At 38.7% G+C, this 25678-nt stretch overlaps 1 protein-coding gene across 2 annotated transcripts in view; it reads left to right on the top strand.

Annotated features, from left to right (window-relative positions):
- The window catches only part of CNKSR3 (CNKSR family member 3), a 56284-nt gene extending 37090 nt beyond the window's left edge, over window positions 1–19194 (top strand). Inside the window, exons 3-13 of one of the 2 annotated variants that reach the window (XM_067293586.1) lie at window positions 569–771; window positions 1472–1559; window positions 4451–4492; window positions 6385–6504; window positions 7953–8012; window positions 10822–10890; window positions 11623–11769; window positions 12987–13111; window positions 15559–15767; window positions 16257–16346; window positions 17536–19194. In XM_067293586.1, the coding sequence (XP_067149687.1) occupies window positions 569–771; window positions 1472–1559; window positions 4451–4492; window positions 6385–6504; window positions 7953–8012; window positions 10822–10890; window positions 11623–11769; window positions 12987–13111; window positions 15559–15767; window positions 16257–16346; window positions 17536–17834 (1452 nt within the window). In that variant the 3' untranslated portion in view covers window positions 17835–19194. The remainder of the gene's footprint in view (window positions 1–568; window positions 772–1471; window positions 1560–4450; window positions 4493–6384; window positions 6505–7952; window positions 8013–10821; window positions 10891–11622; window positions 11770–12986; window positions 13112–15558; window positions 15768–16256; window positions 16347–17535) is intronic. The other variant, XM_067293587.1, reaches the window with a different exon arrangement.
- Window positions 19195–25678: the final 6484 nt, after the last annotated feature.

The following is a 25678-nucleotide window of genomic DNA, read 5'->3' as shown; positions in this document are numbered from 1 at the left end:
CTTTCCTGGGTAACAGCTGCTGCTCATGGACTGATAAAGTATGCTAGGCTGTATGGACCAGGGGTCAGCCATTCTTTTTTATGGCTTTTGACTCTAAATCTGTATGTTATTTTTTTAGCAGTACATGAAACATTGCTCAGTCTGTGTAGTCAGAAACTTAAGGATTGTTTATTAAGGCTGTGCTTTCAGTTTAGGCCTGATTCCCACTTTTTTCCTACTTAAATGCTTGCAGAGGGACATCACAATAAGGTTTCCTGCCTTTTCTTGAAGCTTAAAGCATTGAAAGGCAGTAACTTAAAAAAGATTAAGGACATACACTTTCTAATGCCTAGATACTTCCTTTAAAGACCAGTTACCTCAGGCAGACTCTGTGATTAGGTTTGAACTTTTTTAGAAGTTTTATACAACCTACATCTCCCTTCCCCTCCTTCCGCTCCCCCCCCCCAAAAAAAAAGGTAAAATGTGGGCAAATTCTCAAACCTTTCATTCCAAATGAGTTTGTAACTTGTGATGTAATGAATGGGATCTTGATAGGGAGATTTATAAAACTTAAAAATACTTCTTACAGAACTATGGCCTTGAAACAGACAACATGAAGAGCTTGGTTCTCAAACTACGAGCATCATCCAGTAATCTGCAGAATTACATCAGCAGCCGAAGGAAAAGTTCAAATTATGATGGGAATACCTCACGCAAGCCCCCCAATGAATTCCTTACTTCTGTGGTGGAGCTTATTGGTGCTGCTAAAGCCTTGCTTGCATGGCTGGACAGGTAATAAAGTCTTTATATTTTCATTTACTGCTATAGTGAATTATTTCTCCTTGCCAGGCAATTTCTAGCTGCTAAGGTATTTAGGGTATCTACTCCTGTGCTTTCACCTTTGCTAGAACCGATGAAACTGTTAAGATTGCATCTAAACTGGTATTTATACAGGTGGGATTCTTCCCCTTCAGGGGAGATGTTCTGTTTTCAAGGCGTTTCTAACATGCATGACTTCCTCCTCTCCCCTTCCCACCTTCTAAATCAGTTGTCATCAGCAGATCCCTTTTTAAAAGAATTTTTTATGTTTTACTGAAATTGTGGTCTTAGCTCCATTATTTGAAAAACTGAGCAGCAGAAGAAACTCTCTCTGTGCTTTTTTTTTCTGGCAAGAGCAGGAGCTGTTTTGTGACAGCTGCAGCGGAAGCAAGCAGGCAACAGAGCTGATAGTGTTCTGGCCGTGATGCTGGACAGGATAATGGATGAACATAAATTCTCAAGCCCTTTGCCAGCTTTCCTGAGAAGGAAGGTTAGGAGGAGAGCTGCATGAGGACTGTCAGCAAGGAGAGCTTTTATCCTGGAATATTGCTGCTTTCCAGCTAAGAATCGGTTCTTTTTCCTGGCAATGACATTTAACAGCTTGTGCCTCTCACCTGGTCCTCTCCTGTACCCTGTTGCCAGCAGCTCACCCTAGAATTTTGTCTTGTTACAGGGCCCCATTTACAGGTATTGCTGACTTTTCCTCAATGAAGAACAGAATCATTCAGCTTTGCTTGGATCTCACTACTACTGTTCAAAAGGTCAGCTGACTTCTTTTCCTCTTTGCTTTCCAAAAGGGAAGGAAGGTGGATGTTTGGGGAAGTAGCTGTGCTAACTGTGTGCAGAGTATGAGTTAGAAGACAGATAGGGAACTGTGAGCTTTCTTCAAAGCTTGAACAAGTCTGTGAAGGTCTGTTTCACTTGCCCCATTTTTCTGAGGTTGAGTTTTTTGTTCATTTAGTTCATTTAGTTCAATTTAGTTCATTTTAGTTCATTTTGTTCATTTAGTTTCAATCTGCAGTGACTGCTGTTTCATGTTTTCTTGAGCTTTAATGGGAAGATGCTTAGATTTTTGAAATGGTTGCTCTGCATTTGAAAATTGTCAAGTTCCAAACAAAAAAAAAAAATGTTACCAGTGTTAATTTTAATAAATATAATTACAGTACAAATGACTCCATTGGCTACTATATCTGTAGTCTCAGACTTTTTAGCTCTTTTTGTCCCGTACGTACTCTTGTAGCCATCAGATGGGAAATGCTGCATGTAATGTAAGGAGCTGCTGCCTTTACGATATGAATCCTAGTTGTGCTCCTGCTGCCCAGCAGTGTGAGACCATGGCGTTGTGTTTCAAAACTTTCTATTTTTCAGCTGTATGATGAATACTTAGTTTGGGAATAGCTAAAAGGGTGCATAGCACCTGTGTGACTCTTGGCAAACTGTGTCATTTTGTTTTCTGAGTAATACTACTTGGCTTCTAAACTGTTCTGACCGTATGCTGCTGCTTTGATGGGGCACCGCTATATGCATGCTTCAGCTCCTGCAGAATCTACTCAAAGCTATCAGTTCCTGGCTATGTAGTTGTTAAAACTTTGAAGAAACATGTCCTGTGGAGTAGGTGATTCACTTCCTTATTTTTTGGGATGATGTCAAAGGACAGAGAAGTCCTGTGAGTTGTCAAGCTGTGGTGACACCCGATTATACATGCTGAATTTTAAAAGAATAGTAACTGGACATTATAACTTTAAAGGCACACAAATTTGGCTTATTGCTGGTTGCCCATCTTCCTTGGGCACTGCATGCACAATTGTAGAAAGTCAGTGATTTATAGTTACAGATTTGCAGATTTTGAAGTAGAACAGTAAGTGTTTCCAGTACCAGATGGTGTTCATCCAAGAGCTCTACAGGAACTGAGATGTGAAATTGCTGAACTGTATTAATAAAACTACTAAAAATGGTGTCTAATCTGTCAGTTAAATCAGCCTTTGATGGCAATGAAATGGAAGCTGGCAAATACATCCCTAGCCTTTTTATAAAAGCATCAGAGTACTTCTCTGCCAATTTGATACGAGCTGTAATAAAAAATGGAATTATTGTATATGAAGGAAAAAATATTAATGGGGAAGAATCAGCACTATTTCATACTGGGATACTGCAAATGAATTAGAATTGTCTGAAAATCCACTGACATGGAAAAGAGAGACCCAGTTGATAAAACTTTAGGTGAATTTTTAGATGTCAAAAACTTTTAAGTCTTATTAGGAAATACAGTGTAGGAATAAATGGTCAATTCTCACAGTGGAGAAGAGAGAGCAGTATGGCTCTCATGAGACCTATGCTGCACTGCATAATCATAAATGGTGTGTAAAAAGGAGTGAATAATAAGGTCAGACTGGAAGGCAGTAAGATTCCAGTTCACTTTGATGACGGCTGTATGGATGCAAGGAACAGAATTTAGTCCACTGTTTCTTACAGTTTTGTGGCAAACTGCAGATAAAATAATAACCAGTGTAGATGAAACTGAAGAGGTGCAGAAGGATCTTGCAGTACTAAGTAACTGGACTGCACGATGATAGATGACATTCACTACCAATTAATGCAGATAAGTTTAGCAGAGAACAATAGTGCTGATTCACAGTGATGGAGTCTAAATTTGATATTGGTGTTCAGGAAAGATCTTGAAGTTTTTGATGGTAGGCTGTAGAAAATATGACATCAGTCCTTAGTGGTCATCACAACAGTGAATAGGTTGTTAAGAGTTATTATGAAAACATAGCTGTGCTATTTTATATATTCTTAGTGTGTCTGTATTTGAAGGATTGTATGTTTTTCTGGTCTTCTATGTTAAAAAGCACAATATAGAGCTAGAAAGGGAACAGAAGAGGTGTCAAGAATGATCAGAGGTATGGAACAGCTTCAATTCACTGCTCCTAAATGCATCTCTCGGGCATTGTGCGGTAGTTATGCAGGCTGAGATGTTAATGACCAATATCTTGGAATTTCAGATGGTTTAAATGTTTGGGCTTCCCCCCACCCCAACCTTTTAAATATTGTAGATCTTGTTTCATTACTTACATGCTGCTTTAATTTTTTAATCTGGGAATCTAATACTGTTCTCTAGTTCAGCTGTTCTTACAGAGAACAATGACTGCTTCTGTATTCTGTTAAATGAACTTGTTTCTGTTCAAAGACTTTTGTACCTGAGCTGTGTAAATAATGCTTTGTGTGCAGTCCCCTGGCCTTCATGAATGTCATCAATAGCATATTTTAAAAATCACTTATGCTATTTTGACAAATATATTTTAGATCCATTTTGATGCCTTGAATAGAAGGAGCACCTGAATCAGTGTTTATGATGTGTAAGGCAAGTTTCTGTGCCTTGCCTTCTTAAAGTTTTATTGTGCACGGCTCTGCTTTTCTGCAAATGTCTGCTGCTGTAATTGAATGCCATGTTCCCTTAGTTTTAAAGGTTTATTATTGCTTTCTACCATGGCCAGAAAATAGTTGTTTAACAGTACACTTGAGCCTTACCAGGTGAAACTAATCTGATTAATCCCTGCAGCATGAACAACTCTATTTCAGATCAAGGTTAAGGTGGTTTTTTTATGGTTTTTGTGTGTGTGTGTTTTGATATTTATTTATTTATTTATTTTAGGATTGCACTGTGGCTGACATGGAAGATAAAGTTCAAACTGTAGTAAGTATGCATTTCTGTTGAAATTCAGCTGCATGCATTCACTTTGATTTCAGTGGCTTCTAATTGTACTGACAACAGTACAATCCACGTGCATTATTCAAGTAAAACGTCTCTATGGGTTGTTTTATGAATACTTTTTACTGTAGAAGAAATTAATGAAATTTGTGAATCAATGGGTAGTGTGTGTACAGCACTAGGTCAGGTATTCCTTAAACTTTCATTGCATAGCTACTTTTTTCAAGAGAATGCAGACTTCAGTTTTTAAAGGGAGGGTAGTATTGTAGAATGATAGTAGGCTAAATAAACCAGTTTGCCTGTGATGTGCATCATGAGACGCTTAGTGCCTTAATAAGTAGCTACTATGCCTTATTATGATTCTTCTTCTAAAAGAACCATCCTGCCTACAGAACTAAAATTCTGTGTCTAATTGTACTTGAGCCTGAAAGATCTAAGTTTTCAAAATTGTTTGAAGCAGCCTTGTGACCAAATGAGGAACGTAACGGAATGCTTTTTATATTTTGTAACAGTTAATCATCGCTTCCTGCTTTTGACATGAACCAGGCTGTGCTCTTTGATAAGGCCTTCCGCTAGGTCATAGATGCTTAGGAATTTAGTAGCACAATAACTAAAAATAATTTGGTCCATAAATAATGAAACCACGTAAAAGGGAGGTTTTTGCTGCTTTCTTTTTTCCTTTTATGCACACCCACTCTGGAATAGGTATTGTTGTTTGGAATTCCCTTGTTTGAGCAGTTCCTCGTATTCACACTTAAGCGTTGTTTTGATTTATTTTATTGCTGCTTTACAAATCTGATTTAAAACAAAACAAAAAGAACCATTGGAACTATTGTTTCCAGGTCACCATTGTGATCCCAAAGAACTGTCTTCCTACAAGACAGCTTCCCCCACCCACACTGCTCCTTAATTAATTACGTATCTGTACTAAATGAAGAATTCTAATCCCCTTGTGAAAGTGGCTTACCTTACTGGTTCCCAAATAGATTATAAATAACTAGTCTACTGTGTAGTAAACCTTCCTCCCCTCTCCTTTTAGTTTTTGTAAGCTACTTTGAATTTTAATATTGTTTCAGTTTACATCAAGACCCAAAACACAGTGGGGCATTACTGAAATTTGTGAGTTTAGAGAAGCCACAGATTTTTCAACTACAATATTTTTTCTAAATAATTCGCTGTTCTGATACTTAAAAGTTTTAAAAGACAAATCCCTTCTCCCTTTGACTTTATTGACACACACACAAGGTCAGAATTTGTCTTTAGTTATAATTCTGGCTTAGGATCAATTATGTTTTGGTCAAAAGGAAATATGAACCTTGCCTGCGTAAGCATTCCAGAAGAGGTCAGCTCAGAGGCACAAAGGAGAGAAGTAATTCTGAGACACTTAAATGCTAGATGTCTTACCTTATACTGTAAAGCTTTGTGCAGATAAGTCAGTGGTCAGCACTGTCATTTTTAATGACATATGGCCTACTTTGTTCTTATAATAAAAATAAAGAACGCTGTGAAAAATTGTCAAATGTTGCCACAAGGAATCATCAAAGTATTTGATTATTTTAATGGCTTATGTTTGGGCAAAGCAAACCCCAAACCCAATTTTTTGCTGTATTGTGTGTTGAATTTTTTTTTAAACACAGTATGTACTGTCAACCTGTCAGTGAGTTGGCACTAGTGGAATCAGATCATCTGTCCTGTAGGAAGATAAGCATGCTGTAGATGAGATCTGTACAAATGAATCTTCTATTTCACTGATTTTGAACTTAACTGTATTAGTGGATCAAGTTTTAGAACTAATTTCCTTTCCATTATTGAAAACTAAAAGAGGAGAAAGCTGGAAGAGAACTTCTGAAACCATTTTTTGTGTGTTCTCATTGTAGTCGAAGACTTTAAATGGAATTTGTGATAAAGCCATCCGATCAGCTACGGACCCCTTGATGAGCCAGTGTGCTTGTCTGGAAGAGGTTCATTTAACCAATATTAAACCTGGGGAAGGCCTGGTAAGAACCAGTCTTGGAGTGTCCTGATGTGCCCAGTGTTAATAGGTGCTGCTGCATACCTAAATATAGCTGTATATTTCAGAACCATGAATATCCTGTAGGGAATAGCAAGAGGCATGGGAGGAACCCTGAAGGATAAATATCAGGGCATCAGGGGATGGGGAGGAGTTTGTGTTTTTGAAGGACACATTGCTATTTTTGTTTATAGCAAGACTGTGAAGAGTATGAGGGGTTTTGAGGTTTGCTGTTAACAGGAATATGAGAAATTCTTTTAACTGTTCAGTGGCTGTATATTGGATATACTAATATTACTGAATCTGGTTGGTTCAGTGCATTCCAGTCAGCTGAGTGCGGGTTATGAGAAACTGAGGTTAAAATCTTGCTGGATTTTCTGTCTGGGGAATGTACATGTTAGAATGTCTTGGAGGCACTTTCAATTCTTAAGTGCATTTGTATTTATTAAAAAGGAAAAAAAAAGGCAGAAGAGAGAAACACTTTCAAAGGAAGCTTTACAGCCTTACTGTGTTATAGTTTTACTTAGGTCACTGGATTTGACTGAGTCAGTCATGCATTCTTGAAATTTCGGGTCCCTCTTTATTAATGCACAAGTCACAATGAAGTAGGGTCAGCTTGGCTGGACTAAATAAAAAATGAGGAGGTAGGTGCACAGAATTGGATGGACAGCCAAACAGACAAGGGGCTGGTCACCTTTTCAGGGGAAATCTGTCACATGTAATTATTTATTAATAGCCTGTTGGTGATCTTTATTTTAGGGTTCATATGATCAACACTCACTTCATCTGCACCTGTCCTTCCATTCACATTCAGCATTACCAAACAGAGCCACAAATATTTAGTTCTGCTAGACCTTTTTTGCTTATGTCAGAATTGTGATTATGAGGTAGTTTGTATTTTGACTTGCTAATAAAAAGTGCAAAAGAACATGTATACAATATTTGTAGTCCGCCTGTGTAAATGTGCTTTTTATGGAAATAGCTAGTGGCCATCTAGTAAAATCTGTAGTGCTGTAGTGCAGACAGGGCAGTAACAAAATTAAAGGTTTGTTCAAGACCAAAGGCTGAAAAGGCAGCAGCAAAACTAAGGTTAAGGTTAGAAACAGTATTTCTAAACTGCATTCTATGTCTTAATGTCTCTTTTTTGTTTGTTTTTGGTTTTTAAGATAAATATTATTACAGTAAAAGTGATCAGTGAAGAATAAACTGTAAAATTTCAGTTGTTTTCATAATTTCAAAATTCCCAATGCCCTAAGTTAGAAAAACACAGAGGTTTAGAATGTGATATTAGATTGCACAGTTTTTTCTAGGGAAAAATTGTGAATTTTTAAGGGTTTTTAATAATTTTGAGTCTATTGTGAACTGCTGCTTAATCGGATATGTTACGTGTTCTTTTAATCTTTAAACTTGTTTTTCATTTTCTACTTACATTAGGGAATGTACATCAAATCAACTTATGATGGATTGCATGTAATTACTGGAACTACAGAAAACGTAAGTGAAGTTAATGTAGTTTAGCTCAGGCTATCTGAATGTAGTTTTGGTAAAGTTTGAGTCCCTTTTTTTTTTTTTTTCCCTCTCTCTCACTACTTTCTTTTTATTTTACGTCTGACTGTCACGAGACTACTGCTTTAAATACTGTATGGTACATCAGTGGTTTATCCAGAATTTGTAAATATTTTTCCTTAATGTTTTACTATTAGTCTAATTAAATCAGTTCATCCAAATGCATGAGGTGCTTGAAATGGTTGGCATTAGAATAGTTACTTTAATGAAATACTGCATCTGCTGTTCTGAGAGTTTATGGTATCTTGCTTAACAAAGTTTGGAAGTGTTCATTTGCTCTCCTTTGGTAAAGGAAATATGTCCTAATAGGAATATTTAAGCAGCAACATGCTAAATTCAGTAGTGAGTAATGAAATCAATGCACTGTCCAGTGACAAGATTACTGTGCAGTGTAAAAAGTACAGAGAAGTAAGACTTAAGGAACAATCTGCTGGAAGCATGGTCAGCATGGTGCACAGCGGAATTCTTCTTTTCTTTTGCTGCAGGTGGCTGCTTGTTTTATTATCTGTAGCTGAAACTTTATTAAAGGCTTTTCTACAGAAGTTAGCACAGTGAACCTCTGGTTGGTGATTGAGGCTGGTAGATGATGCTGTAACGTTGTCAGTAATGCCTCTCTGCAAGAGCAGGGGCTGAAAGAAAAAGTTGCTGAGGAACGTGGCTTTCCAGGGATGTTTTTTTTGTAGATAGGAAAGAACTAGTGGTTCTAGGTGTATGCTTGCCAACTCAAGGGGCCGGAGAGGAGTGGGTGGAAATCTATGCCTGCAGGTCATAGTGAAAACTGAAAGCTTCTATAGCTGCCAGTTTATAATGCTATTGGCCTGGCATAACTCAATATAGGATCTGAAATACAGACCCAGTCCATTTTGAGAGCAATTTCAACATCCAATAAATATTAAAAAATGTAACGTTGACTGCCGTCAAACTCCCTGTGCATATAGACTTCATTTTGGAGGCCATAAGCAGGCTTATATTGCTTCTTGAGTGTTCACCAAAGCCCTGAACTTCAGCTTGTGTATAAATACTAGTTTTTCTTTTGGGGGAACTGTTCTCTTTAGAAAACCAAAACTTAAGAAGTGACTGAGGGAACTACAAACAGCTGGTGTCTTTCTAATGGCATGAGATCATTTTGATCAGGTTAGGCCATAGCTCCATTTTCTTTTTAGCTTTGGAATGGTATTTTAGTAGCTATCTCCAAAAACCCATTTATTGGAACACAGTAGAATTGCACCAAAAAATAATAGTATTGCACATTAATAGGACTGGGAAAGTCCACGCATTTGACACCAATCAGCTATGAGGATTCCTGAGTTCAGCCTCCCTGCCTTGTGACTTCCTGAATTGCCTTGGCCTGGATCTAAACTTTGCTCTTTCCTCCATTCTCACAATGTGATTGCAGCATCTACTGTGTTAGCTGGCCCTTGTTGTAGAAGCCCTCTGTCCGAGAGTCCCCCATCCTCCTGTGGTCAGGCTGTTGATCACCCAAAGGACAGCTTGAAACAAGTGTTGTTTTCCCTAACATAGCTGTGGCACAGAATATTTCATAGTCTTGGTTGAATCGTGTATACACAGCCCTCCACAGAGGCATTTCCTTGCAAAGGAAGCAAGAAGACAATGAAGAAATGGGGTTGCTTATGATAGCTGGAGCCTCCCTTAAATTTCTCCATGTCTTCCCATGTTGCACAGTTTATTCCTGCAGTTCCTTCTGATAAAAATGTTGCTTCAGTTCTGAAGGTGTGGTAAGTAGGGGAGGGAGTCCTTAATCCCAATGGCTAACTCTGGAGTCACTGGGAAATACTGGCCTGCTATCAGAGAGTTACCAGGTAGACTGGGGGAAATGGGAGAAGTAGTATTGGCTGTGACTAGTATACCTGCAGCTTACTACGCTAGTATGCCTGTGCAGTTCATGTGTTGCCAGGGCTGTTCAGAGTTGATACGTTATGGCAGCAAGACTGTTTTTAATAACTGCAGCAATAGCTGGTGCATGGTACCAGCAGTAGATAAGTCTAAGTAAATACTGATGCATATCACTCACTGTTCCTTCCTAATGGTTCCCCAGAGCTTGCTTTTTTTGTTGTTGTTGTTCCAAGAAAAAAGTATTTTCAGGTGTTTTTCAGTATCTATCTAAGCACATGTGATGTGTACAAACATGTATTTTATCCGTTGACCTTGATAATGCAGGCAGATAACTTCATGTTAAAGTTGGCAGCTCTTGTTTACGTTAGGAGACGGCAAAGGAAAGGGAAATGGTCCTGTTTTGTGGGTTGAAGGGGTTTTGCTCCTGTCATGTACATTCTAAACCTTAATGTATTTTTTTGTTGTTGTTGTTAATTAGTATATATTTAAAAACTAAGTTTACACAGACAGTTACTGTGTTAGGAACAGCAGTCTTCTCTGTAGTCATCTCCCACTACTGTCTGAAACTACAGTACAAATTGGAGGTAAAGGACAGCAAAGTCAGTCCCGTGTTCTGAGTACAGTTTGGCCTGTGACAGATGTAGGCTATGTCCTCTTCTCATCTTTTTTTCAGTTCCCCCAGTATCAAAAACAAAGTTGTATTCTTTTGCATTTATCATCATCAGTGGATATAATGTAGCTCTTTGTGTGATGCAGCTGTGTGGAGATTTTCAGTGACACTCTTTTTGTTATATCCACAACATTCAACATAACTCTGAGTGGGGACGTTACAGGAGGGAAGAAAACCTATTGAAACATATGCCTTTTGTTTTCTGCTTTGTAGTCCCCTGCTGATCGATCTCAGAAGATTCATGCTGGTGATGAAGTGATCCAGGTTAATCGGCAAACTGTGGTTAGTAATAAATTGTCTTACCAATCGTTCTTTATGCTTGTTTTGTAAAGCTCTTTCCTCAGAGGTTCTAAATGGATAACAGCTTTGTTGCATGTGGGCTCTTCTGGTGTTTTCTGTTGAAATTTTTTAGGGTTTTTAACATTGTTTTCAAGTCAAATTTTGCTCAGATTTAACATTTATTCTTTTATTATTATTTTTCTTATTTCTTGCAATATTTTATGTTTATTATGTGCATATAACATTTATTAAAATCTTCCACATTGCATTTAAGGCATACTATAAAATGCATTATTACAATCTACGGGAATGCAGATAAAATGAAGTTAAAAAAACAAGTATTCTTCAAATAGTTTGCAGCCGGGAACTTAGTGATTACATTTGTACTTAACACAAATAAGCAATTTCTTTTTAATGTTAGAAAGAAACATCACTAAAGTAGTTCACTGTCAACACCTGTGTTACTCAATTTGAGCACATCCCTGCATCCTTCTAGGACTGGACCTGAGGTATAAACAGCAGTGCCCAAAATCTGTGTTTAATCTTATTCTTAAACAGGGTCTCTTTCTTCAAAACAAACCAAAAAAACTCCCCCAAAAAGGAGGTCCAGAAAATTTTGTTCTTCCCCCAAATTTTGTCTTAATTATGCCTTTTTTGGATCTCTCTTTTCTCTTTAGGTTCGTGGCTGTTTCAGAAAAGTGACACCAAATAAAAGATGTCTTTATTCTCTTCAAGGTGGGATGGCAACTAAAAAATCTAGTGGGAAAATTGCGAGAGAATCCTGCTGGAGTTAGGCTCCTTCTTAAGAAACGGCCCAGTGGCTCTTTCAGTTTCACTCCTGCTCCGCTGAAGAACCTGCGCTGGAAACCACCCCTAGTGCAGGTGAAAGATTGCTGGCACAACTGTGCCGGTTGTAATGCCTGGGTGCGAATGCCTTGGTTTTGAACCTGAAAGAGAGAAATACCAGAAATGCTCCCTGTGACTCGTGCGTTAAGTATAGGTCAAGGAGGTTTATGTGAAACGACTGTCCTCTTCAGGTTCCTAGTGAAAGGGGAAATGTTTCTCCTTTTTTACCCAGATAATGCCCCCTTGATACACAAAGGGAGTAGGTGCGTTGAGCATTTTAATCAGTCGCTGTGCCACTGATCTTGGAGAGAACTTATCTGAGGCAAAGCTGCTGATATGTATGGAATTCATCAGCGTGGAGTAATAAATGCTTCCTCCGTTTTAACAAAGTAGTAGAGTTTTACTGAAATAACTTAGGTTATTCAAGATATTCGTTCTCTTGTTAATCTGGTGAAGGGCGGGGAAAGAGAGAGTTTTTCTTTTCAAGAAGATATTCAAACTACTTGTGTAAACAAGATTTGAATGTTGGGTAATTCATAGATTAGGTAATAAGTAGATGGAGAAACTGAAGTTAATAACTCTTAAATAACCATTTTGAGGAATGGCATGTTATATGAGGAATCATAGGGCTTCATACTTACAGGAGGAAATAACCTAATTGAATCTAAGCTGATTACCTGAAACTCGGGGTGTCTAAAAATGAGCAACAAAGACTAAAATGGCAAATTTGTTCAGATGAGCAATACCAATATATTCTTGCTTAGCTTCCCACACCCTAGTTATTTCACTTGATGTAATTTGTGGTGAACTTCATCATATTCCTGCCTATGCCCATGTTCCAGGCATTGGGCTGTATGGAATGAGGAGCAGAGAGCTGTCTTTGTAAGTGTTGCAAATCATATGTGTGTTTAACATAATGCACTATTTTAATGGGTCTGAAAACAGAAGAAGGGGTTTTGTCTCTGTTTTCTATGTATGGAATTTGCAGGAAAAACAGAACTGGAAAGAGCAAAATATTTCTTTAATTAATGCATTACCTGTGATAGGATTTATGTAGAAAGAACTGCAAAGCTAGCCAAACCTGGGGATGGAGAAAAATGTAAATGCTGTGGGAGTTTCTTACATATTTATTAAACAAGCATACAGATATTAATTCCATAGTGGATGAAATACGGTACTATTGATGATTGAGTTATCTTTTTTGTGAGTGATAAATCAGTGCTCAGATGTTTGATAGTTGTCTAATATTTCAGACCAGTCCTCCACCAACTTCACCCCAGTCACCAGAAAGTACCATGGATACCTCACTGAAAAAGGAGAAGCCAGCCATTTTGGATCTCTACATACCACCTCCACCAGCTGTTCCATATTCTCCTCGGTATGCAAGTAAACATGTACTACTGAACAAAAAACTCCTTTATTACACTTGTTTTTGAGCTAGCTTGCTTGCTTTTAGAAGTCTGTGCAAATTAGCTTAAGAAAATTGTAGATCTCACGGACTTTCTTCTGGTTGCTTAAATGCCCAAGTCTTTTTAAGCTTATTCTTCAATACATGAGATACCAAGATTATAATAGTAGATTTCACTGTTACAAGATTGTGTGCCATATAGATCAGAGTTGTTCCCAAAGCATTAATGGATGTCATCCCTTGTTTTGTTGTGGAGTTGTTTTTGCTTTTGTTTTTAAATCCAGCTGCGCATAACAAAAAGTTATTTTGTCTGTAACTTTTTTCCAGTGCTCTGTTTTGACCAAGTTTAACTGTTGTGATAGGATAGAAAAGAAGTCATGTTGAATTGTTAAACATGTAAATTATATAACACAGGAATGTTCCCACTAAAGGGAATGGAGAGTCAATTCACTCAGCTTTATTTTTTTCCAGCAACGTAAACTATAAAAATGCGGACCTGTGTATACAAAGGGGAGAGGTTATGGTATGGCTAGCTTTTGTTTGTTCTCAAGTCCTTGTTGTCTGATGCTAGAAGCCTGCCGGCTGACCTGAGGAGGCCAAAGGCCAAAAGGATTTTCAGACAGGGGATGCGTTCTGAACTGCCCTGGCACTTCATGTATGTGTAGATAGCCCAGCACAAAAACTTGGCTCACCTTTTGCTACAAGACTCACTTGGGAGGAGTGCTCACCTCCTGTGGATGTAAAGCCTTGTGCTGCACTGGAGGTACTTCAGGAAAGTCTGGTGGGTCTCCAGAGTAGCATCACTTCACCGAAGCTGGACCCACCTTGATTCGCTCTCTCCCTGTTTTTCATGTTTATGCATGAGAAAAACTTTGGATGCTCAATTCTTAAGTCTCTTTGCTAAAATAGAGAGAGAGAGAGAGAGAGAGAGAGAGAGACTTAGCAGCTGAGTTTAGCATGCTTTCATTTTAAATTGTTAAATTTCAAGCATTTTGGTGAATTATGTGCATGTGATCAGTTTGTTTATTTCCTAAAGAATCAGAAAATTGTACCTAGCTTCAAATGCCTTCAAAATTGAGTCCCTGTAGACAGGGAAGGAAGCGGCAACGTGCTTTGCAAAACTGGAACACTTGTTCTGGATGATACAGGGAAAGGTAGTGGCTCATGGAGAATATTTCTTGACTTTAATTTTTAAGAAAGCAAATATGAGAAGCTGTTGCAGCCAGAAAGAGGAAGAAAGGCAGTTTTCTCACTTTCTGTTCGGCTCTTTAATCTCAGCTTTGCATGTTTTGCTCTTCTCTTAAAGCTGTGATGCATTTGTGTGGTCATTTTTTCCATCATTCTGTTCTCCTCCTTCCTGGCATGGACCACCTCTGGTCCAGTACTTAGTGCTGGCATTAAGGAGGCAATGGGTGTCTTCCCTCCCCCAGACACAGTCTCCACATAGTGGGTGGTGTAGCAGAGCTCTCCACTAACATATGGTCGTGGTGTAGCAGTTCTGTGTAATTTTCAGTCTCTGAATCTCCATAAATAACTCCATCCCATTCACTGAGCTCTAACAATGGTCTTGATGGAGAGCTGGGAAAAATTGTAGTCATTGGCCAGGTGGGTGTTGTGAATACAGGGGTTGTATGTGCTCAAGAGTCAGCTGTTTATTTTTGTCAGACTTGGCTGATGATTGCTTCAAGCAATAAGATCATAGCACATACAGAAAAGGGGAGAAAAATGGGACAAATCTTAACTAAGAAGGTGTTTTTTCTTCTAAAAGTAGTAACAAGGACTGGTTCTGAAAATAGCTGTTCCTGACCATTGGGAACAAGATCTTGCTCTAGGAAGGGAGTTCCTGCAGAAATAATTCAAGAATATGTGTATATACACTATGAATTTATTACTGAAACTTTCAAGGGGTCTCAGTTCTGGATGGAGAAGAGATGGTGATAAAGCTGTTGGTCTTTTATAATGACTGAAAAACACAGTCCCTCAGATGGAGGCAATAGATGTGCCCATGATACGTAGATGGATAAACCCATCTACACACTCCTCTGTCAGAACTGTGTACCAAACAGGTAGTGAATTGAGAGCTTTGATATCCTTAGGGTTGAAAGGTTTCTCATTCCAAAAAAGCATTTTTAGGAGTGGTATATAAACCTCTAAACTTCTCCATGTGTTACATTAGTGGCTTATTAAAGGTGTGTGTGAGTATGAGGGGGTAACTTTCTTTTCTCCTTGATAAATATGTTTAATGAAGTCTTCCATCACCTGACATGCTTCGTCGTCTTCAGCTTTTATTCAGTTTGTTTGCAGAACAATGGCAGCTGGTGAGGAGCATGACTGTGGGCTAGAAATACCTTTCAAGCGTACTCACGTCTGTAGTGTGAAACTCTTAAGTCACTAATTGAAGTAAAATGTTCTTTCAGAGATGAAAAGGGGAGTTTTGTTTATGGAGGAGGCAACAAACCCAGTCAGCCACTACCTGGGTCCAAGGGTGCCGAATCTCCCAATTCTTTTCTGGATCAGGAAAGTCGAAGGCGAAGATTTACTATCGCTGATTCCGATCAGTTGCCTGGGTATCCTGTAGAAGCAAATATACTACCAACCAAGATGAGGGAAAAAACACAGTCTTATGGTGAGTTCATTCCTCTTTCATTATTGACATATTTAGAGTCAGAATAGCAATCAGTCTGGAATATTTGGCATGAGAGAACTGCTTGCTAGACTTGTTGAACATTTGGAGTGGTCTGTGGGAAGTGTGAACGTGAATGAAATTGTACATCTGAAATAATTTCACTGGAACATTATTTCTTTAATGAATGTCATTCAGCTGGGCTCTGCCACAGTTGTCCATTTCTGTGTGTCTATTTCTATGAAGTCTTGAATATAACTTATGGTCACTATGTTCACTAGAGTTGAAGATGAGCAAGAGCATGCCTGTTCAATCTCAACAGAACACATTCTTGTTTCACCAGTCGAAGTATCTTGAAATAGTGTTTTTTCTGCAAGTTTAACTCCTTATTGCTATATCTCTCTCTTTGTTTATTGTGTATAATATTGATTTAAATGTTGGCTTCCTAAACTTAATGCAATTCCCTCATAACCTTCTCCATGTTGCCTTTAGGAAAACCTCGTCCTCTGTCAATGCCTGCTGATGGGAGCTGGATAGGAGCTGCAGAACCCTTCTCAAGGCTTCAAGTACCAGGGAGAAAAGGCAAGATTTGGGCTTCATCCCCCTTTCTCTGTCCTTCCCCTTCCCTAAACTGTCAGAGTGAACTGAACAGAAATGTCTAAAGAATGAAGGATTGGATTGGTGTTTGCGTATTGTTGAACTGATCCAAGATAATATTTGTTGGTTGTAACAGGCATGTCAGACAGTAATTGTGAGTCTGTTCAGTGCTGGAGTTGATCCTTTTGTTTTCTGTCTTAGAATTCATGTAAGTGATAAAGTAGGCTAGAGTGACTGGGGCAGATCTGCACTTGCCTCTTTTATTTAATGTCTTTTATCATTTTGCTCTTGTGCACACACACACACACCCTCCCCTCTCTCTCCTGTGTTTAATATTCATCATAAAAGCTTTTTTTATCAGTCTTTGTTTGCTTGGTCTAAAATGGGGGCTGTCATAGAAGCAAGTTTGTTCTCAGAAATGACATACAGAGTATTTTAGGAGTTTCTTTTTACTGCAACTGCTGTTGCTGAAGCATCAACCTGGAGGGATATTAGAAACGGACTAATAAGTCCAACAGAATGATCACCAGGTGGCAGGGCTGCTTTTTTTTTTCTTTTTTCTTTTTAACTTGATATGAATTTTGTATGTGAGCTGTATTGGGTCAGGACAAAGGTCCATCTAGCCTGATATCATGTCCCTACCAGCAGCCACAGGCAGGTGCCTAAGAATAAAAAAATGGAGCAAGCATCACAAATCAGTGATCAAAAAACAGGAAAGTACTTGCATCTTTATTTGCAAAATTGATTTCTGTCATCCAAAGTAATATTGTAGCTTTTAAGGTAATCATGAGTCACTTGCAGAAAATGTGGCTTCAACTCTTGTATATCAGCAGCTTGAATGAAACATGCTACAAGGAGGTTTATTAGATGTGACTCATGATAATGATTTGCATGAGAGTAATCTGTACTAGCAGTTTTGGTGTGTGAGAATATGGAATTCAATTGTCAAATGTTATCTTCTTTGTGAATTTATTTTGTTCTTATTCATGTTGCTTAAAAAATATATATATATGTTTACTGACAGCTGCCCATGTCCAATGTTACAAAAGGTAGCTAGAGTCTGGGAAGTGCCTTTAGAAACCCTGAAGGGCATTATAAAAGCAGAAAATACTAATGGAACAATGGATTTCCTTGAAGACAGCAGTATTTTTTTTTTTCTTTCCTGTTTGTACAGGTGAAGATGTCCTCTGCAGGTACTTCAGTAATGAAAGAATACCTCCAATCATTGAAGAAAGCCCCTCATCACAACATCCCTTTTCAAGGCCAATGTCTGAAAAGCAGTTAGTGAGAGGAACAGATTATATTCGAGGCAGCAGATGTTTTATGAATACAGACCTCCACAACACTGCAACAATTCCTTTTCAAGAGGAAGGTGCTAAAAAAACCTCTGTTACATCATCCACAAAATCTTCCTCTGCAGAGCCCTCGCTGCTGGTCAGTTGGATCACGAGACTTAAATTGTTGACTCATTGACTATTGTTCACAGGACTGTTACCAAGTGCCTTTGTTCATCGGTCAGACTTCTCTGCTTTTCAGCTTAACCAATGCCTAGTGACTAATGTAGTATTCTTTTCCTGGAAAATTTTACATCTTTCCGTTTTCTTCTGTGATTTTTGATGGATCAGAGAGGGTTTTATAGTGCTAGGAGAGAAGAAAAGATAAAGTTCCTCTTCCTGCCCAAAAGCAGAGGACTTTTATTCCCCTGGAAGTGAGTAAAATCCCAGTGATATAGAGGCCACATCTGACCTGAAATCTGCCTAACTCTTCAGAAGAAATCATTGCATTACAGTCAAGTCCAGTGGCACTTCATTTGTCTGCATGCTCAGAAGCTGTGCAATTGGCTGGATGTCAGAATATGTAGGGCGCAGCAAAAGTTGTCTCTCTCTCCTGACCAGGAAAGGCAAGGAGGGAAGCATTGGTTTGATGCAGCAAGTACTGCATGAGATTCAGCCTTGTAAGGAAGAAGTGGTAGTATTGCCTTTCTTTCTCTGATATCCAGAGAAGTCTTAGGAAGCTTAATCCAACCTGATTTATAATCCATTTTATTGAAATCACAGTACAAATAAAGTGCACTGAACAGCACTGCAGTGCTCATCCATAAAGATGCATGGATTGCTACAACAGGCCAAGGAAATGCATCTGTAGAGGTGGTAAAAGAATATATATATTTTTTTCCTTAATTGTTTAAGTATGATTTGCTGTTAACCAAAGTAATCTTTTAAAGACAGTCCTGTTGGACTTGTGAGAACTTTTACAGTGGTTCAATTTTTGAATGATGTGTTGTTTTTACAAAAAATATGTGCTATGATACGTTACAATTGTAAGATATCTTGCTATTTTCTATATAGCTGAAGTTTTTACCCCTCCAGAATTTTAAAGTAGCATTGGGTATTTTGGGAGGAAAATAAAACTTGTTTAAAAAAGAAAAAAGAAAAAAGGATATTAAAGAGGTATTGTTTAAAAATGTACATAAGATTGTTAGTATGCAAACAGTTGTGTTTAAAGTAATTTAAATAGTAAATATAGTTGTATATATTTTTTTACTCTCACACAGATACAGTTTGTACCTTCCTGTCTGCAGTACTGGGCACAAATTAGTCAAATGAAAAGAAAAGTCTGTTGTATTCCCCACCAGTTTCAAGACAAAGTATTTTCATAGATGATGCATTGCCATCAGCCTTTGCTCCTTTGGTCTTATTGAGGAAAATAAGAAAAGTTGGCATTTAATAAACAGTGGAGAAAGGGGGAGGTTTGGACAGTGGCACTGTGGCTAAGGCAGGAATCCTATATGATAGCACTAGTATTAAAAACATACCATAGTTTTGGCTGTGGAGATGTGACTGTTCTGTGCTGCGGCAAGTTTATGTAATTGTGTTACAGCCCTGTAGAGATGGGGTATTAAGTTCGGTTCGCTATTAATCACATTTGATTGTGACTCACTAGTGATGTAAGTGGGAGCTGATTTTAACCTTTTTGATGAAAGCACACCATAATATGGCTGTCTTGTGCAACCTCTCTCCACCCACAAATGTAGCAGTTTGTAACAGAGACATGGCCAAAGACAGCTTCAGTGCAGTTGAGTACTAGACCAGTTTGGTCCTGCCTCTGAGAAAGGGGCTGAAACTGCCATGCTCTAAGCACAGAGCACTGTGGTGTAGTATAGCCCAGCCCCTGAATTGCTTTTAAAAAAGTGATGCTAAGCCATTCAGTAACTGTGATTTAAAGTTTGGAATGTTATCTAAGCAAGGTTTTAAAATGAATATTTAAGTCATCTTTAGTATCTTGTTTTCCATGGTTTAAAGATGAACGGGGAAGGATACATCTGGCTATATGCATTCATGTATATTAATGTGGAAGGAAACATAGATATACTCTTTTTGTTCCTTTGGGTTGCACCCAGGTACATTTTAAGACACTGAAAACTCAGGGTTGATTCCTCTGTTCGGTCAGGTTCCCTTGAAGCTTGATCTAATAGTAATAGAAGAAACTTGCATTAATTTAACAGATTACTTGAAATCACTGCAGCTATGAGGAAAGAGGAATTGTGGATTTTTAAGCGCTTGCTGCAAAAGCCATGTCCTTATGTACTGTCAATTTAGTGTGTGCTCTAGTAAGCTACCTTGAACTCTTGATATTTTTGTCTCCAAGTATTGCTTACTGCTCACTGTAGGCTACAGACCTTTTTATGTAATGTATGGCATGTAGGAGTCTTTCCCTGGGAAGCCAACATTCTGTTGGCCTCACAAAAGAGTTCCCCCCCCCCCCCTTGGATTATCGAATGGAAAATTTCCAATATCTATTCTCAGTAATGATAGGCTATTTTGTGTTGCAATATGAGTTGCAAATACTGGGATCTGTCCCACTCGCCTTTGCTTGCTTGCTCTCCTCTGCTCCCTCTGTTTTTTGAAACATGAGACAGGTACAGCTGAAAGACTTATGGGAACAGAGTCTACTCAAAAAGCTCTAGTTTGTAGATATTAGCTTCCTGTGCTGGTGACACTGATTACCAAAAAAAAGAAGAAAGCAAATGTATCAAGCAAGCTCAAAAGAGCAATAACAGCTGTAATTTTAAACACTTAATAAGGTGAATTAAACACTAGACCCCTTTTCCTTTGTCTGTATAGCTCTCTGACCTATGTAAGTTGACCTTCTTCCAAATGTCTGCCTCTTTAAAGACTGGATCTGATCTTGTTACAGGGAATAGCTGCTAAGATACTGGCTGGAAGAGTCTCCTCTAACATAAATTTGTATCAGCTATTGTTGGGCTTTATGGTTATGCACTTAGCACTCATTCTGAACATCTGGATTCAAAGTGCAAATGAGTTTAATTGACTCATTTTGTCTTTTTCATGAGAGGGAGTAAATGAAAGAAGAGCGAATGTCTACAGAAGACAAAAGCTTGTAAATTGGGTCAAGCTCAAGGAGAAGTAGCAATCCTCTCTCCTTTTGTATGGAGAGAGGAAGAAGTTTGAAGAACTTGGGAAAGTCTGTAACTCCTCATGCATCTGCAGCCCCAGCACCCAAGGGAGTACCACTGCTCCCTAGCCTTCCTCCAATCAAGATTATTCATAAGCAGTATGGGCAATTCTGTGCCCTTTACTGGTCGTGGTCCTTTACTCAGCTGTTTGAAGGAAAGGTAAGTGAACAGCAGTTAGCACAAGGAGCCTGATGTTATCTCTTCAGGGACTTTCTGGCAGCTGCTTTGGTATGGCACTTGCATTGGCAAAGCTGCTCTCCTCCATCTCATGAAGCCTCTTGCTATGTGGAGGGGTTGTATGTGGCTCTGAGAGGTGAGCCAGGGTGTTTCCCTGGTGTATTCCCAAATAATGTGCAAATGATTTCCTTATGAAAGAAGGAAGCATATAACCCTTGTTTCTTTTTCTCTATTACAAAACAGTCATAATACTAGAAAGGTATTTTCAAGAAAACTGTAGTAGTAGGTGGTGGATCAGGCTCTGATTTGGAGACAGGCTCAGTGTTGCCGCTAGATGACAATGCAGTTGGTTGAATAAGCTTCTACAGATGTTTGTCAGTTAAATCAAGTCCTGTGTTTTTCAAAGCAACATTGAAGCCCTCACTGCATGAACACCAAGTGAGAGGGAAAATAAAAGTACCAGTGTAGGAAGAGAAATAATGGTAGATGCAAAGAACTGGTAGAAAGCAGATCTTTAAGAGCAGGTGTTACACTGTTCTACGAAAAGTATTCTACTTCAAATTGTTTGCTTCCCTATGTGACTTCCTTTCCCTAGCAAAGAATAAAAGATTAAAAACCCAACCCTCTCTATCTCTGTGCACAATGTTCAGTATTAACTGGCTAATGCTTGGCAAATAGCAACATGGCACAGATCAGGTACAGCTACTGGTTTGGAAAAGTGCTGCACTTGGTTTGGAAGAATGGTTTAAAATGCAGGAAAGACCAGAAGCAGTGAATGTCAGATTATTGCTGAGAGTGGGTTTTCTTCTTCTTTATGATAGCTGCTTCTGCTAGAAATTCTAATGTATGGAGAAGCATTAAATATTCAACTTTTACAAATCCTTCTTTTTGCATTTTAATCTCATTTGGAGAGGATGAAATCTGTTCTGTGTGGAATGATTTCTTCTGCCCATCTCCTCTGTTCACCATTTTTCTACCATCTTAATTAAAAAGTGAGGCGAAACTTCAGAAAAGTCAGAACTCCCAAAGACTCCTGTGCCCTTTTTTTTTTTTTTTTTGGTCCAAGAGCCTAAACTAAACTTGAAATGTGTTCCTCACTTATAACTCTATGCTGCATATAATGCTTGAAAAGTGAATAAGGGTGGTCTGTAGTTTAGAAAAATAAAGACATACAGAGCTAGGAAGAAATTGGCAATATCTTATTAGCTTAATCTCAAAAAAAAAAAAAAGTTGGTAACAAGTTAGAAACTGCTATTATGTAGAAACTTGGATTGTCTCTTGGTGTGGAAGGTACTTCTATCGGTGATAACAAATACTATGCCTATGTTGATTTTTCCATAAAGAATACCACATATGTATCCAGATGTCCTGCCATGGTACAGTACAATACTTATACTCTGAGTGCTCTACCATGGTGGCAAAACAACACACTTCATGGGAAAAGATTACTTAAACCACACACGCGCGCGCACACACACACACACACACACACACTAGATGATAATGTGCAAGAGAAAATAAGGTATAAAAAGTAATCCTAATGGCTTGTAGTGACAGAGTTCAGGATGATTTTTAAAGCCATGTGTTTCCTCTAACATTATGGATAATGAAACTGGTCTACATTTGAATTCAGGATGACCAACAGAGAGAGGTGGACAGAAATGTGGGTTTTATACTAATTTTATACTAATAAATGAGCTGATAACTTCCTCCCCGCCCCTCCTAAGCAGGGCTGTTTTAAAAACAACATTCTACATAAACTGGGTGTTCACCAGAAATGGGGAGAGGGGGTCATATCTAAAACCTGGCCAAATCAGAAAGTGGATGGTGAGGTTGGTAGCTTTATAGTTGGAGGGGGTAAAGAATTTTTCTTTTTAGGAATTTTTTGTCTAAATCTTATGCACTATTTTATCGCATTGTGAACATCTAGTCTTCAAAAATTGCTCTATACACACAGCCACATCCTGAATAGACCAAGTTAATCCCCTCATCAGGCTTTTACCTGGACTTTGATGATAAATTTAGCTCAAACGTTTTTCTGTAGACTTTGCTTCCTCTGGAGCTTTTCTGTGTTCATGAATCACTTCTCTGAGTTTCTGTTGCATGAGCTGGGCAGCAAGACTCCTGCGTGCATGAATGCTCAGAACTCCTTGCCCGCAGGATTGGTATCTCACAAGGGACTGGGTGCTGGCTTCATGTGTGGTTTCTGCATCTATCTTAATGCAGAAATGCTTTCCCCCTACCTTGGCTTCCACTGTAATTCCTGGTGTGACTTCTACCTTAGAAATGCTTTTGCCCTATTGAAAAGTAGTGCTGGGTCCTTGGGGATAAACTGACTTCATCCTGCTGTAACCAAGAACTGTGCGACTTCCTCCTTCTCTTTGGTCTGAATTTGTACTTGCTGCCCTTACAAAGCACCCACTTTAAGATTTGGGTCATCACCTGGAAATGCTTTTGTCAACTTGTAGGCCCTAAGGTTTTATAATGGACACGAGCTCTTGTGAAAGCCACAGACTCAAACTAAAATGTAGAAAGAGCACTCTAAAACATTCAGTTTGGAGAATGAAGGAGGAGGAGCAGGGCTAATCTCCATGTAGGGGTCTGTGTTCTGTCGAACACTGTTCCAGCAACGTAGCAGTAGCTCTGCAGAGAAAAAACCCACACAAGTGCTACATGCCCATTTGTTTCTGCTTTTCCATTTGTGTGGTGTTGAAGTATGAAACAAGGGCAGTCATTCAAAGTAGTTATATATAGCTCTGTGCATGGCAGTTGAGCTGTAAGATGCATGACAAAAGCAGTCGAGCCATTGTTAATATATACTTTCACCAAAATCCACTGCCTACGCCGCTGCTGTATTGGTTTAAAATAGTAACCCCTCTTTATGTTGTTACCTGCACAATGAGAACTCAGTTCTTTAGCAAGTGCGTGACCAATAGTTTTAACTTCTTTTGTGGTAGTCAGTAACTTGGCTAGATTGTGTAGTTTCCCACAGGGCCTCACACAGTGGTCCAAAAGATGAGTTAGTTTGGTTTTACTCTGGACTTGGTCCAGAAGTAGAAATTTGAATTTAATAATATTGCTGGGCCAATATCATTTAAAGAGAATCATGAATTTTTTATATACTAAATATGAAACAGGCAGAATTTCTGTCACACATACTTTGCTAGGAGGAAGAAAAATGAGGATTACATTGGAGTGGAGGAAAAAAACAGACCTTTGGATGTCCTCCAGTTCCTGCCAGTGGGAAAAATGTGTTTGTTTTAGCATGACATAGAATAGATGTAAACATTTCTCTTTAAACCTCCCTGTGTGGCCACCTCAGTTGTTGTTCAGGATAATGTAAGCCACTGACTTTTTCCCCCTTAAGTGGTTATGGAATCAATCTAATGTATTCTTTGGGGAGAGGGAAAAGATATTTATTCTTAGGTGCTTACGTGGTTTGCTCATGGGATACGGAGATGGAAGAATTAACCATAAAAATGGTACTGTGCTGATTTGCAGGGAAAATCCTTGTGGCCAGTTCATGATTGCAATTTCTGTTCGCTCCTTGGCTTCTGATGAGGATAAAAGCTCACCGCACAGGGTGGCAGTTTGCCAGCTAGGCAGCAGCCAAAGAATCAGATGGCAACCAAATCCAAGTTACAGTTCCACTTTAAGCAAAATGTGTTAGATGCATTTTGTGTCTGTGTGTGTAAGTGTTGCCTTCTTTCAGGGTTGGTCTGTCAGAGCAAGAATTGCTAGAACAAAACTGCAGAGCAAACCTGAAAGATGCTGATGCAGCAGCATGATGCTGCTGGGCTGTGCTTGCAGCCAGCACTTGGCTGCTGAACATTTAGATCTGCTCTGGAAGTGCTCTTGCAGGTAATAAGTCGCAGACCCTCATGACAAAAAGCCACAAGGCTTTTTTGTTTGGAAAATGTTTACTAAGAACCATAGAAAATGCCACACTCCAAACTGATATGAGTATTTAGTGGCTTTTCTAAGTAACTCTGTGCTTTTCAGTGGTATTTATTAACGTGCTTCCCTCCTTTCCCCCCACTGGCTGTTTCTAGTGCAAATATTTCTAATGAAACTCTGATGTATTTCCAGTGAAAAGGTTAATACAGGCAGGTAGTCACAAGTAAGTTTTAAAGGTTTATCTGTAAAGTGGAAAACAAGAACAAAAACAAAGCTCAACCACTTTCAATCTTATGAAAAATAACTTGTCTAAGGATTTTCACCCTGGTGAAGTGATCAACCAAATCTTAGTAGTTGCATCTTCGATGATTTATTTGGTTTTATTACGTGATAGTGGAAAGCAAGGACAGTAGTTCAGGTCTTAGTTTTTTACAGAGCAACTGTGGCATTTGAGTTTCCCCCTTGCTGAACCTGAACAAAGATTTTCCTAACCATAGCACAGCTCTAGCTCAGACCATCTTCCCCAAGCCCTCTGAATGTCCCATTGAACACACTGAAGTTTCTGGTGAAGCTCTTGACCATTTGTTTCTTGTAGGAAGCTGGCATAACTGAGTATGATGAGAACAAAATAAATGATCTCCAAAACATTATTTCCCTTTCCTTACTTTCCTCTTCCTTTCTGCCCTTCTCCTCCCTACATTAAGGCCAAGGGGCTTCTGTCCAGGAATTTATTGCATAAATAAATATAGCTATAAACTTTTTAATT

This window comes from Apteryx mantelli, chromosome 3 (genome assembly GCF_036417845.1).
Source record: "Apteryx mantelli isolate bAptMan1 chromosome 3, bAptMan1.hap1, whole genome shotgun sequence".
NCBI lineage: Eukaryota > Metazoa > Chordata > Aves > Apterygiformes > Apterygidae > Apteryx > Apteryx mantelli.
This window is presented reverse-complemented; position numbering and strand designations above follow the sequence as displayed.